The sequence below is a fragment of the Somniosus microcephalus genome, chromosome 6, assembly GCF_052327205.1.
Source record: "Somniosus microcephalus isolate GS21.2 chromosome 6, FLI_Smic_1.0, whole genome shotgun sequence".
Classification (NCBI taxonomy): Eukaryota; Metazoa; Chordata; class Chondrichthyes; order Squaliformes; family Somniosidae; genus Somniosus; species Somniosus microcephalus.
The window spans coordinates 281,157,760-281,170,239 of NC_140992.1; the positions used below are offsets into that span (position 1 = coordinate 281,157,760).

Genomic DNA, 12,480 nt, shown 5'->3' on the forward strand with positions numbered 1-12,480 from the left:
GGTTAGATACAGAGTAAAGCTCCCTCTACACTGTCCCATCAAACACTCCCAGGGCAGGTACAGCACGGGTTAGATACAGAGTAAAGCTCCCTCTACACTATCCCATCAAACACTCCCAGGGCAGGTACAGCACGGGTTAGATACAGAGTAAAGCTCCCTCTACACTGTCCCATCAAACACTCCCAGGGCAGGTACAGCACGGGTTAGATACAGAGTAAAGCTCCCTCTACACTGTCCCATCAAACACTCCCAGGGCAGGTACAGCACGGGTTAGATACAGAGTAAAGCTCCCTCTACACTGTCCCATCAAACACTCCCAGGGCAGGTACAGCACGGGTTAGATACAGAGTAAAGCTCCCTCTACACTGTCCCATCAAACACTCCCAGGGTAGGTACAGCACGGGTTAGATACAGAGTAAAGCTCCCTCTACACTGTCCCATCAAACACTCCCAGGGCAGGTACAGCACAGGTTAGATACAGAGTAAAGCTCCCTCTACACTCGCCCATCAAACACTCCCAGGGCAGGTACAGTACGGGTTAGATATAGAGTAAAGCTCCCTCTACTGTCCCATCAAACACTCCCAGGGCAGGTACAGCACTCACACCCGGTATTTATAATTCGGACAGTCCCTTTGCTTTTATTGACTATCTGATTATTCATGGCAGATAATTGAGGATATAGAATTATACAGCGCAGAAGGCCATTCAGCCCATCGTGCCTGTGCCGGCTCTTTGAAAGTGCTAGCCAATTTGTCCCACTGTCCCACTCTTTCCCCATAGTTAGCTTGCGGATTTTGTAGATGTTTTGGGTATCGGTCTGTTGTAAATTCTGAGTTTTTAAAAGATTTTTTGTGTTTTTTTTCTAACTGTTTCCTTCTCCTTTCCTGACCTATTAGCTGTGCTCAATGAGCTGAGCTCGGGGTGAGGGAGCAGAAATTGCCCTCAAAACCCCCAAAGGACGGGGGGAAATCCACCAGGGTTCCCACTCCTAGCCAGAGACTCCTTCTGGGAACTGTGCATGTGGACTTCTGTTTATGCTTCCCGTGGTTAGATACTGTGCTGACACTCTGGAGGGGACAGGAGGTATCCAAGGGTTATTGGGGCTAGGAGGTGTTATCAGGGAGGGGTATTGGAGGTGAGGACTACCAGCGACGGTTTTCAGAGTGCAGCACCAGAAGGCTGGTGGGATATCGGGGGGGAGGGCGGAGGCAGGGGGGGAAGTGTGGGGGAGAGTGTGGGGGAGGGGAGGAGAGTGGGGGTGGGAGGAGAGTGGGGGGGGAGGAGAGGAGAGTGGGGGGGAGGAGAGGAGAGTGGGGGGGAAGAGCGGTGGGTGGGGGGGGGAAGAGCGGTGTTGGGGGGGTGGGGAGGAGAGGAGAGTGGGGGGGGAGAGGGGTGGGGGTGGGGGGGAGGGGTGGGGGGTGGGGTGGGGGAGAGCGGGGTGGGGGGGGAGCGGTGTGTCGGGGTGGGGGGGGAGCGGTGTGTCGGGGGGGGGGGGGAGAACTGATCCCTTTTATTATTTACACTTGTAGCCAGTTTATTTGCTTTTCTGTTTCCTTTCTCTCCAGGCCTCCCGCATCCACACAGCCTCTTGGAGCGGGGAGGGCGAGGCAGATGGGCCTGCAGACATATCAACGAATGCCAGGGCCACTCCGTGTTCATCCGACAGGAGGCGCACTCACTGTGGGACCAGGCAGATGGCCTCGGCTGCTTCTCCCTCGGAGGTGAGATGCATCGCTCCTTGAAACTCATCCCATGCATCGTGACTGGTTCGGGGCCGACTCCAACTGCCCACAGGGTCCTGAACAATCAGCATGAAAACATGGAGCCCCTGCTGGTCCATTGGCTTTAGTAAATTCCCACAGTGTGAGATAGAGTGACTGTGACTCAGTAATGTCCACAGTGTGAGAGAGAGTGACTGTGGCTCAGTAATGTCCACAGTGTGAGAGGGACAGTGACTGTGGCTCAGTAATGTCCACAGTGTGAGAGAGAGAGTGACTGTGGCTCAGTAATGTCCACAGTGTGAGAGAGAGAGGGACTATGGCTCAGTAATGTCCCAGTGTGTGAGAGAGAGAGTGACTGTGGCTCAGTAATGTCCCAGTGTGTGAGAGAGAGAGTGACTGTGGCTCAGTAATGTCCCACAGTGTGTGAGAGTGACTGTGGCTCAGTAATGTCCCACAGTGTGAGAGAGAGAGAGAGTGACTGTGGCTCAGTAATGTCCCACAGTGTGTGAGAGAGTGACTGTGACTCAGTAATGTCCACAGTGTGAGAGAGAGTGACTGTGGCTCAGTAATGTCCCACAGTGTGTGAGAGAGAGAGACTGTGGCTCAGTAATGTCCCACAGTGTGTGAGAGAGAGTGACTGTGGCTCAGTAATGTCCACAGTGTGAGAGAGAGAGTGACTGTGGCTCAGTAATGTCCCACAGTGTGTGAGAGAGAGTGACTGTGGCTCAGTAATGTCCACAGTGTGAGAGAGAGAGTGACTGTGGCTCAGTAATGTCCCACAGTGTGAGAGAGAGTGACTGTGGCTCAGTAATGTCCCACAGTGTGTGAGAGAGTGACTGTGACTCAGTAATGTCCACAGTGTGAGAGAGAGAGTGACTGTGGCTCAGTAATGTCCACAGTGTGAGAGAGAGAGTGACTGTGGCTCAGTAATGTCCCACAGTGTGAGAGAGAGTGACTGTGGCTCAGTAATGTCCACAGTGTGAGAGTGTGTGACTGTGGCTCAGTAATGTCCACAGTGTGAGAGGGAGAGTGACTGTGGCTCAGTAATGTCCCACAGTGTGTGAGAGAGAGTGACTGTGGCTCAGTAATGTCCCACAGTGTGAGAGAGAGTGACTGTGGCTCAGTAATGTCCCACAGTGTGAGAGAGAGTGACTGTGGCTCAGTAATGTCCCACAGTGTGAGAGAGAGTGACTGTGGCTCAGTAATGTCCCACAGTGTGAGAGAGAGAGTGACTGTGACTCAGTAATGTCCCACAGTGTGAGAGAGAGTGACTGTGGCTCAGTAATGTCCCACAGTGTGAGAGAGAGAGAGACTGTGGCTCAGTAATGTCCCACAGTGTGAGAGGGAGAGTGACTATGGCTCAGTAATGTCCACAGTGTGAGAGGGAGAGTGACTGTGGCTCAGTAATGTCCACAGTGTGAGAGAGAGAGTGACTGTGGCTCAGTAATGTCCCACAGTGTGAGAGAGACTGTGACTCAGTAATGTCCCACAGTGTGAGAGAGAGAGAGTGACTGTGGCTCAGTAATGTCCCACAGTGTGAGAGAGAGAGTGACTGTGGCTCAGTAATGTCCCACAGTGTGTGAGAGAGAGTGACTGTGACTCAGTAATGTCCACAGTGTGAGAGGGAGAGTGACTGTGGCTCAGTAATGTCCACAGTGTGAGAGAGAGAGAGACTATGGCTCAGTAATGTCCCACAGTGTGAGAGAGTGACTGTGTCTCAGTAATGTCCCACAGTGTGAGAGAGAGGGACTGTGGCTCAGTAATGTCCACAGTGTGAGAGAGAGTGACTGTGGCTCAGTAATGTCCACAGTGTGAGAGAGAGTGACTGTGGCTCAGTAATGTCCCACAGTGTGAGAGAGAGTGACTGTGGCTCAGTAATGTCCCACAGTGTGAGAGAGAGAGACTGTGGCTCAGTAATGTCCCACAGTGTGAGAGAGAGAGTGACTGTGGCTCAGTAATGTCCCACAGTGTGTGAGAGAGAGTGACTGTGACTCAGTAATGTCCACAGTGTGAGAGGGAGAGTGACTGTGGCTCAGTAATGTCCACAGTGTGAGAGAGAGAGAGACTATGGCTCAGTAATGTCCCACAGTGTGAGAGAGTGACTGTGTCTCAGTAATGTCCCACAGTGTGAGAGAGAGGGACTGTGGCTCAGTAATGTCCACAGTGTGAGAGAGAGTGACTGTGGCTCAGTAATGTCCACAGTGTGAGAGAGAGTGACTGTGGCTCAGTAATGTCCCACAGTGTGAGAGAGAGTGACTGTGGCTCAGTAATGTCCACAGTGTGTGAGAGAGTGACTGTGGCTCAGTAATGTCCACAGTGTGAGAGGGAGAGTGACTGTGGCTCAGTAATGTCCCACAGTGTGAGAGAGAGTGACTGTGGCTCAGTCATGTCCCACAGTGTGAGAGAGAGTGACTGTGGCTCAGTAATGTCCCACAGTGTGAGAGAGAGAGACTGTGGCTCAGTAATGTCCACAGTGTGTGAGAGAGTGACTGTGGCTCAGTAATGTCCACAGTGTGTGAGAGAGTGACTGTGGCTCAGTAATGTCCCACAGTGTGAGAGAGAGTGACTGTGGCTCAGTCATGTCCCACAGTGTGAGAGAGAGTGACTGTGGCTCAGTCATGTCCCACAGTGTGAGAGAGAGTGACTGTGGCTCAGTCATGTCCCACAGTGTGAGAGAGAGTGACTGTGGCTCAGTCATGTCCCACAGTGTGAGAGAGAGTGACTGTGGCTCAGTAATGTCCCACAGTGTGAGAGAGAGTGACTGTGGCTCAGTAATGTCCCACAGTGTGAGAGAGAGTGACTGTGGCTCAGTAATGTCCCACAGTGTGAGAGAGAGAGACTGTGGCTCAGTAATGTCCCACAGTGTGAGAGAGAGTGACTGTGGCTCAGTAATGTCCCACAGTGTGTGAGAGAGTGACTGTGGCTCAGTAATGTCCCACAGTGTGAGAGAGAGAGACTGTGGCTCAGTAATGTCCCACAGTGTGTGTGAGAGAGTGACTGTGGCTCAGTAATGTCCCACAGTGTGAGAGAGAGTGACTGTGGCTCAGTAATGTCCACAGTGTGAGAGGGAGAGTGACTGTGGCTCAGTCATGTCCCACAGTGTGAGAGAGTGTGACTGTGGCTCAGTAATGTCCACAGTGAGAGAGAGAGTGACTGTGGCTCAGTAATGTCCACAGTGTGAGAGAGAGTGACTGTGGCTCAGTAATGTCCCACAGTGTGAGAGAGAGAGTGACTGTGACTCAGTAATGTCCCACAGTGTGTGTGAGAGAGTGACTGTGGCTCAGTAATGTCCACAGTGTGTGTGAGAGAGTGACTGTGACTCAGTAATGTCCCACAGTGTGTGTGAGAGAGTGACTGTGGCTCAGTAATGTCCACAGTGTGTGTGAGAGAGTGACTGTGGCTCAGTAATGTCCACAGTGTGTGTGAGAGAGTGACTGAGGCTCAGTAATGTCCCACAGTGTGAGAGAGAGTGACTGTGGCTCAGTAATGTCCCACAGTGAGAGAGAGAGTGACTGAGGCTCAGTAATGTCCACAGTGTGAGAGAGAGTGACTGTGGCTCAGTAATGTCCCACAGTGTGAGAGAGAGAGACTGTGACTCAGTAATGTCCCACAGTGAGAGAGAGAGTGACTGAGGCTCAGTAATGTCCACAGTGTGAGAGAGAGTGACTGTGGCTCAGTAATGTCCCACAGTGTGAGAGAGAGTGACTGTGGCTCAGTAATGTCCCACAGTGTGTGAGAGAGTGACTGTGGCTCAGTAATGTCCCACAGTGTGAGAGAGAGAGAGAGTGACTCAGTAATGTCCCACAGTGTGTGAGAGAGTGACTGTGGCTCAGTAATGTCCCACAGTGTGAGAGAGAGTGACTGACAAAATTAGTCCCAAAGTAGATTGAGCTCTTGTACAGAACTCTTCATTGGTTTTAAATTCAATTCTCTTAATTGGGTCTAGTGTAAAACATCTGTTCCAGCTCATCCCATCAGGTGTGGGTCTTCACTCCTATAGCCCTCCTCAACTGTCTTGTACAGGAACTGAAAACAAGGTTGGTGGTGCCGTAAAGTGTGAGAGTGAGTGACAGAGCCAGAATAAAGGGGCAAGTGTCTTTCGGATGAGGCGTTAAACCAATACCTCGTCTGCCCTCTCAGTTAGATGTAAAAGATCCCACAACTTTTTACACAGGGTTTGTAAGACTCTGGAATTAACTACCAGAGTTAGTGACTGAAGCAGAGACCGTGTCAATATTGAAGAATAGGTTAGATAGGGGGTGGAAAAAAAAGGGAATAAAGGGATATGGGAGCAGGGCGGACACATGGGATTGGGACACTGAGGATAAACAGCAGCACTGATTGGTTGGGCCGAACGGCCGCCTTCTGTATTGTAATTTCTACGTAATTCTATCTGGCTGAGCCGTAGTAAAGGGACGGTGTGAGAGTGAGTGAGTGACTCACGGTAAAGGGACGGTGTGCGAGTGAGTGACTGAGCCGTAGTAAAGGGACGGTGTGAGAGTGAGCGACTGACTCATGGTAAAGGGACGGTGTGAGAGTGACCGACTGACTCACGGTAAAGGGACGGTGTGAGAGTGAGTGAGTGAGTCACGGTAAAGGGACGGTGTGAGAGTGAGCGACTGACTCACGGTAAAGGGACGGTGTGAGAGTGAGCGACTGACTCACGGTAAAGGGACGGTGTGAGAGTGAGTGACTGACTCACGGTAAAGGGACGGTGTGAGAGTGAGCGACTGACTCACGGTAAAGGGACGGTGTGAGAGTGAGTGACTGACTCACGGTAAAGGGACGGTGTGAGAGTGAGCGACTGAGCCGTAGTAAAGGGACGGTGTGAGAGTGAGTGAGTGAGTCACGGTAAAGGGACGGTGTGAGAGTGAGCGACTGACTCACGGTAAAGGGACGGTGTGAGAGTGAGCGACTGACTCACGGTAAAGGGACGGTGTGAGAGTGAGTGACTGACTCACGGTAAAGGGACGGTGTGAGAGTGAGTGAGTGACTCACGGTAAAGGGACGGTGTGAGAGTGAGCGACTGACTCACGGTAAAGGGACGGTGTGAGAGTGAGTGACTGACTCACGGTAAAGGGACGGTGTGAGAGTGAGTGAGTGACTCACGGTAAAGGGACGGTGTGAGAGTGAGCGACTGAGCCGTAGTAAAGGGACAGTGTGAGAGTGAGTGAGTCACGGTAAAGGGACGGTGTGAGAGTGAGTGACTGAGTCACGGTAAAGGGACGGTGTGAGAGTGAGTGAGTGAGTCACGGTAAAGGGACGGTGTGAGAGTGAGCGACTGACTCACGGTAAAGGGACGGTGTGAGAGTGAGTGACTGAGTCACGGTAAAGGGACGGTGTGAGAGTGAGTGACTGAGCCGTAGTAAAGGGACGGTGTGAGAGTGAGCGACTGACTCACGGTAAAGGGACGGTGTGAGAGTGAGCGACTGACTCACGGTAAAGGGACGGTGTGAGAGTGAGCGACTGACTCACGGTAAAGGGACGGTGTGAGAGTGAGCGACTGACTCACGGTAAAGGGACGGTGTGAGAGTGAGTGAGTGAGTCACGGTAAAGGGACGGTGTGAGAGTGAGTGAGTGAGTCACGGTAAAGGGACGGTGTGCGAGTGAGTGACTGACTCACGGTAAAGGGACGGTGTGAGAGTGAGTGACTGACTCACGGTAAAGGGACGGTGTGAGAGTGAGCGACTGACTCACGGTAAAGGGACGGTGTGAGAGTGAGCGACTGACTCACGGTAAAGGGACGGTGTGAGAGTGAGTGAGTGAGTCACGGTAAAGGGACGGTGTGAGAGTGAGTGAGTGAGTCACGGTAAAGGGACGGTGTGCGAGTGAGTGACTGACTCACGGTAAAGGGACGGTGTGAGAGTGAGTGACTGACTCACGGTAAAGGGACGGTGTGCGAGTGAGTGAGTGAGTCACGGTAAAGGGACGGTGTGAGAGTGAGTGACTGAGTCACGGTAAAGGGACGGTGTGAGAGTGAGTGACTGACTCACGGTAAAGGGACGGTGTGAGAGTGAGTGAGTGACTCACGGTAAAGGGACGGTGTGAGAGTGAGTGAGTGAGTCACGGTAAAGGGACGGTGTGAGAGTGAGTGAGTGAGTCACGGTAAAGGGACGGTGTGAGAGTGAGTGACTGAGTCACGGTAAAGGGACGGTGTGAGAGTGAGTGAGTGAGTCACGGTAAAGGGACGGTGTGAGAGTGAGTGAGTGAGTCACGGTAAAGGGACGGTGTGAGAGTGAGTGACTGACTCACGGTAAAGGGACGGTGCGAGAGTGAGCGACTGACTCACGGTAAAGGGACGGTGTGAGAGTGAGTGAGTGAGTCACGGTAAAGGGACGGTGTGAGAGTGAGTGACTGACTCACGGTAAAGGGACGGTGTGAGAGTGAGTGAGTGAGCCGTAGTAAAGGGACGGTGTGAGAGTGAGTGAGTGAGTCACGGTAAAGGGATGGTGTGAGAGTGACCGACTGACTCACGGTAAAGGGACGGTGTGAGAGTGAGTGACTGAGTCACGGTAAAGGGACGGTGTGAGAGTGAGTGACTGACTCACGGTAAAGGGACGGTGTGAGAGTGAGTGAGTGAGTCACGGTAAAGGGACGGTGTGAGAGTGAGTGACTGACTCACGGTAAAGGGACGGTGTGAGAGTGACCGACTGACTCACGGTAAAGGGACGGTGTGAGAGTGAGTGACTGAGTCACGGTAAAGGGACGGTGTGAGAGTGAGTGAGTGACTCACGGTAAAGGGACGGTGTGAGAGTGAGTGACTGACTCACGGTAAAGGGACGGTGTGAGAGTGAGTGAGTGAGTCACGGTAAAGGGACGGTGTGAGAGTGAGTGACTGACTCACGGTAAAGGGACGGTGTGAGAGTGAGTGAGTGAGTCACGGTAAAGGGACGGTGTGAGAGTGAGTGAGTGAGTCACGGTAAAGGGATGGTGTGAGAGTGAGTGACTGACTCACGGTAAAGGGACGGTGTGAGAGTGAGTGAGTGAGTCACGGTAAAGGGATGGTGTGAGAGTGAGTGACTGACTCACGGTAAAGGGATGGTGTGAGAGTGAGTGACTGACTCACGGTAAAGGGACGGTGTGAGAGTGAGTGAATGAGTCACGGTAAAGGGACGGTGTGAGAGTGACTGACTGACTCACGGTAAAGGGATGGTGTGAGAGTGAGTGACTGACTCACGGTAAAGGGACGGTGTGAGAGTGAGTGAGTGAGTCACGGTAAAGGGACGGTGTGAGAGTGAGTGACTGACTCATGGTAAAGGGACGGTGTGAGAGTGAGTGAGTGAGTCACGGTAAAGGGATGGTGTGAGAGTGAGTGACTGACTCACGGTAAAGGGACGGTGTGAGAGTGAGTGAGTGAGTCACGGTAAAGGGATGGTGTGAGAGTGAGTGACTGACTCACGGTAAAGGGACGGTGTGAGAGTGAGTGAGTGAGTCACGGTAAAGGGACGGTGTGAGAGTGAGTGACTGACTCACGGTAAAGGGACGGTGTGAGAGTGAGTGAGTGAGTCACGGTAAAGGGACGGTGTGAGAGTGAGTGAGTGAGTCACGGTAAAGGGACGGTGTGAGAGTGAGTGAGTGACTCACGGTAAAGGGACGGTGTGAGAGTGAGTGACTGACTCACGGTAAAGGGATGGTGTGAGAGTGAGCGACTGACTCATGGTAAAGGGACGGTGTGAGAGTGAGTGAGTGAGTCATGGTAAAGGGATGGTGTGAGAGTGAGTGAGTGAGTCACGGTAAAGGGACGGTGTGAGAGTGAGTGAGTGAGTCACGGTAAAGGGACGGTGTGAGAGTGAGTGAGTGACTCACGGTAAAGGGACGGTGTGAGAGTGAGTGAGTGAGTCACGGTAAAGGGATGGTGTGAGAGTGAGCGACTGACTCACGGTAAAGGGACGGTGTGAGAGTGAGTGAGTGAGTCACGGTAAAGGGATGGTGTGAGAGTGAGTGAGTGAGTCACGGTAAAGGGATGGTGTGAGAGTGAGTGACTCACGGTAAAGGGATGGTGTGAGAGTGAGTGACTGACTCACGGTAAAGGGACGGTGTGAGAGTGAGTGAGTGAGTCACGGTAAAGGGACGGTGTGAGAGTGAGTGACTGACTCACGGTAAAGGGACGGTGTGAGAGTGAGTGACTGACTCACGGTAAAGGGACGGTGTGAGAGTGAGTGAGTGAGTCACGGTAAAGGGACGGTGTGAGAGTGAGTGACTGAGTCACGGTAAAGGGACGGTGTGAGAGTGAGTGAGTGAGTCACGGTAAAGGGACGGTGTGAGAGTGAGTGACTGAGTCACGGTAAAGGGACGGTGTGAGAGTGAGTGAGTGAGTCACGGTAAAGGGACGGTGTGAGAGTGAGCGACTGAGTCACGGTAAAGGGACGGTGTGAGAGTGAGTGAGTGAGTCACGGTAAAGGGACGGTGTGAGAGTGAGTGAGTGAGTCACGGTAAAGGGACGGTGAGAGTGAGTGACTGAGTCACGGTAAAGGGACGGTGTGAGAGTGAGTGAGTGACTCACGGTAAAGGGATGGTGTGAGAGTGAGTGACTGACTCACGGTAAAGGGACGGTGTGAGAGTGAGTGACTGACTCACGGTAAAGGGACGGTGTGAGAGTGAGTGACTGAGTCACGGTAAAGGGACGGTGTGAGAGTGAGCGACTGAGTCACGGTAAAGGGACGGTGTGAGAGTGAGTGACTCACGGTAAAGGGACGGTGTGAGAGTGAGTGACTGACTCACGGTAAAGGGACGGTGTGAGAGTGAGCGACTGACTCACGGTAAAGGGACGGTGTGAGAGTGAGCGACTGACTCACGGTAAAGGGACGGTGTGAGAGTGAGTGACTGACTCACGGTAAAGGGACGGTGTGAGAGTGAGCGACTGACTCACGGTAAAGGGACGGTGTGAGAGTGAGTGACTGACTCACGGTAAAGGGACGGTGTGAGAGTGAGCGACTGACTCACGGTAAAGGGACGGTGTGAGAGTGAGTGACTGACTCACGGTAAAGGGACGGTGTGAGAGTGAGTGAGTGAGTCACGGTAAAGGGACGGTGTGAGAGTGAGTGACTGACTCACGGTAAAGGGACGGTGTGAGAGTGAGCGACTGACTCACGGTAAAGGGACGGTGTGAGAGTGAGTGCCTCAGTCATAATAGAACATAAAAACATAATAGGAGCAGGAGTCAGCCGTATGGTCCCTCGAGCCTGCTTCACCACTCAGTAAGATCATGACTGATCTTCAACATCAACTCTACTTTCCTGCCCTATCCCCATATCCATTGACTTCTTTACTGCCCAAAAATCTGTCGATCTCTGTCTTGAATATACTCAACGACTGAGCCTCCACAGCCCTCTGGGGGAGAGAATTCCAAAGAGTCACCGCCCTCTGAGAAGTAATTTCTCCTCATCTCGGTCCTAAATGGCCGACCCCTTATCCTGAGACTGAGACCCCTAGAATCTCCAGCCAGGGGGAAATAGCCTCTCCGTATCATAAGAACATAAGAATTAGGAGCAGGAGTCAGCCATATGGCTCCTCAAGCCTGCTCCGCCATTCAATCAGGTCATGGCAGATCTTCTGTATCAACTCCACTTTCCCACCCGATCCCCATATCCCTTGATTCCCCTAGAGTCCAAAAATCTATCTCAGCCTTGAATATTCTCAGACTCAGCATCCACAGCCCTTTGGGGTAGAGAATTCCAAAGATTCACAACCTTCTGGGTGAAGAAATTTCTCCTCATCTCAGTCTTAAGTTGGGGGGAGGGATACGCTGAGCGGAAATTTAAAAAGCCAAAGAAAAATGAGAAGGCAAAAGTGCCGGGTAGCGATAGGGGTAATGATAACCAGAGTGTGACCGGAAGAGACAGAGCGTATACACAAGAGTGCATCAGAAAGTGGGGTCAGAGTAGGGAAAAATGGTAAAAAGACAAAATTAAAAGCTCTTTACCTGAACACGCAGCATTTGTAACAAGATAGATGAGTTGACGGCACAAATAGAAATAAATGGGTATGATCTGATAGCCATTACAGAAACGTGGTTGCAAGGTGACCAAGGCTGGGAACTGAATATTATGGGGTATTTGCCATTTTGTAAGGATAGGCAGAAAGGAAAAGGAGGTGGTGTAGCTCTGTTAATAAAGGATGAGATCAGTGCAGTAATGAGAAATAATATTGGCCTAGAAGATCAAGACGTAGAATCAGTTTGGGTGGAGATAAGAAATAATAAGGGTAAGAAGTCATTGGTGGGAGTGGTGTACAGGCCCCCAAACAGTAGCCACACTGTAGGACAGTCTAAATCAAGAAATAATAGAGGCTTGTAAGAAAGGTACAACTATAATCATGGGAGATTTTAATCATATTGATTGGACAAAGCAAATTGGCAAATGTAGACTTGAGGAAGAGTTCTTAAGAGTGTATATGGGATGGTTTCTTGGAACAATATGTTGTGGAACCAACCAGGGAGGAGACTATTTTAGATCTGGTAATGTGTAACGAGGCTAGATTAATTAATGATCTTGAAGTGAAGGATCCTCTTGGGAAGAGTGATCATACCATGGTTGAATTTCAAATTCAGTTTGAGGGTGAGAAAGCTAGGTCTCAAACTAGTGTACTGAACTTAAACAAAGGTAATTACAAAGGTGTGAAGGCAGACTTGGTTAAAGTGGACTGGGAAAATATATTACTGTAGAAAAGCAGTGGCAAACATTTAAGGAGATATTTCATAACTCAGCAAAGATATATTCCAGTGAGAAAGAAAGACTCTAAGAGAAGGATGCACCATCT

At 51.4% G+C, this 12,480-nt stretch overlaps 1 protein-coding gene across 10 annotated transcripts in view; it reads left to right on the forward strand.

Annotated features, from left to right (window-relative positions):
* LOC147116775 (protein CBFA2T1-like) overlaps window positions 1-12,480 on the forward strand; it is a 158,255-nt gene that overhangs the window by 126,832 nt on the left and 18,943 nt on the right. For all 10 annotated transcript variants that reach the window (XM_085991953.1, XM_085991955.1, XM_085991956.1 and 7 more), the window contains exon 11: window positions 1,567-1,722. In XM_085991953.1, coding sequence (XP_085848079.1) covers window positions 1,567-1,722 — 156 coding nt within the window. The remainder of the gene's footprint in view (window positions 1-1,566; window positions 1,723-12,480) is intronic.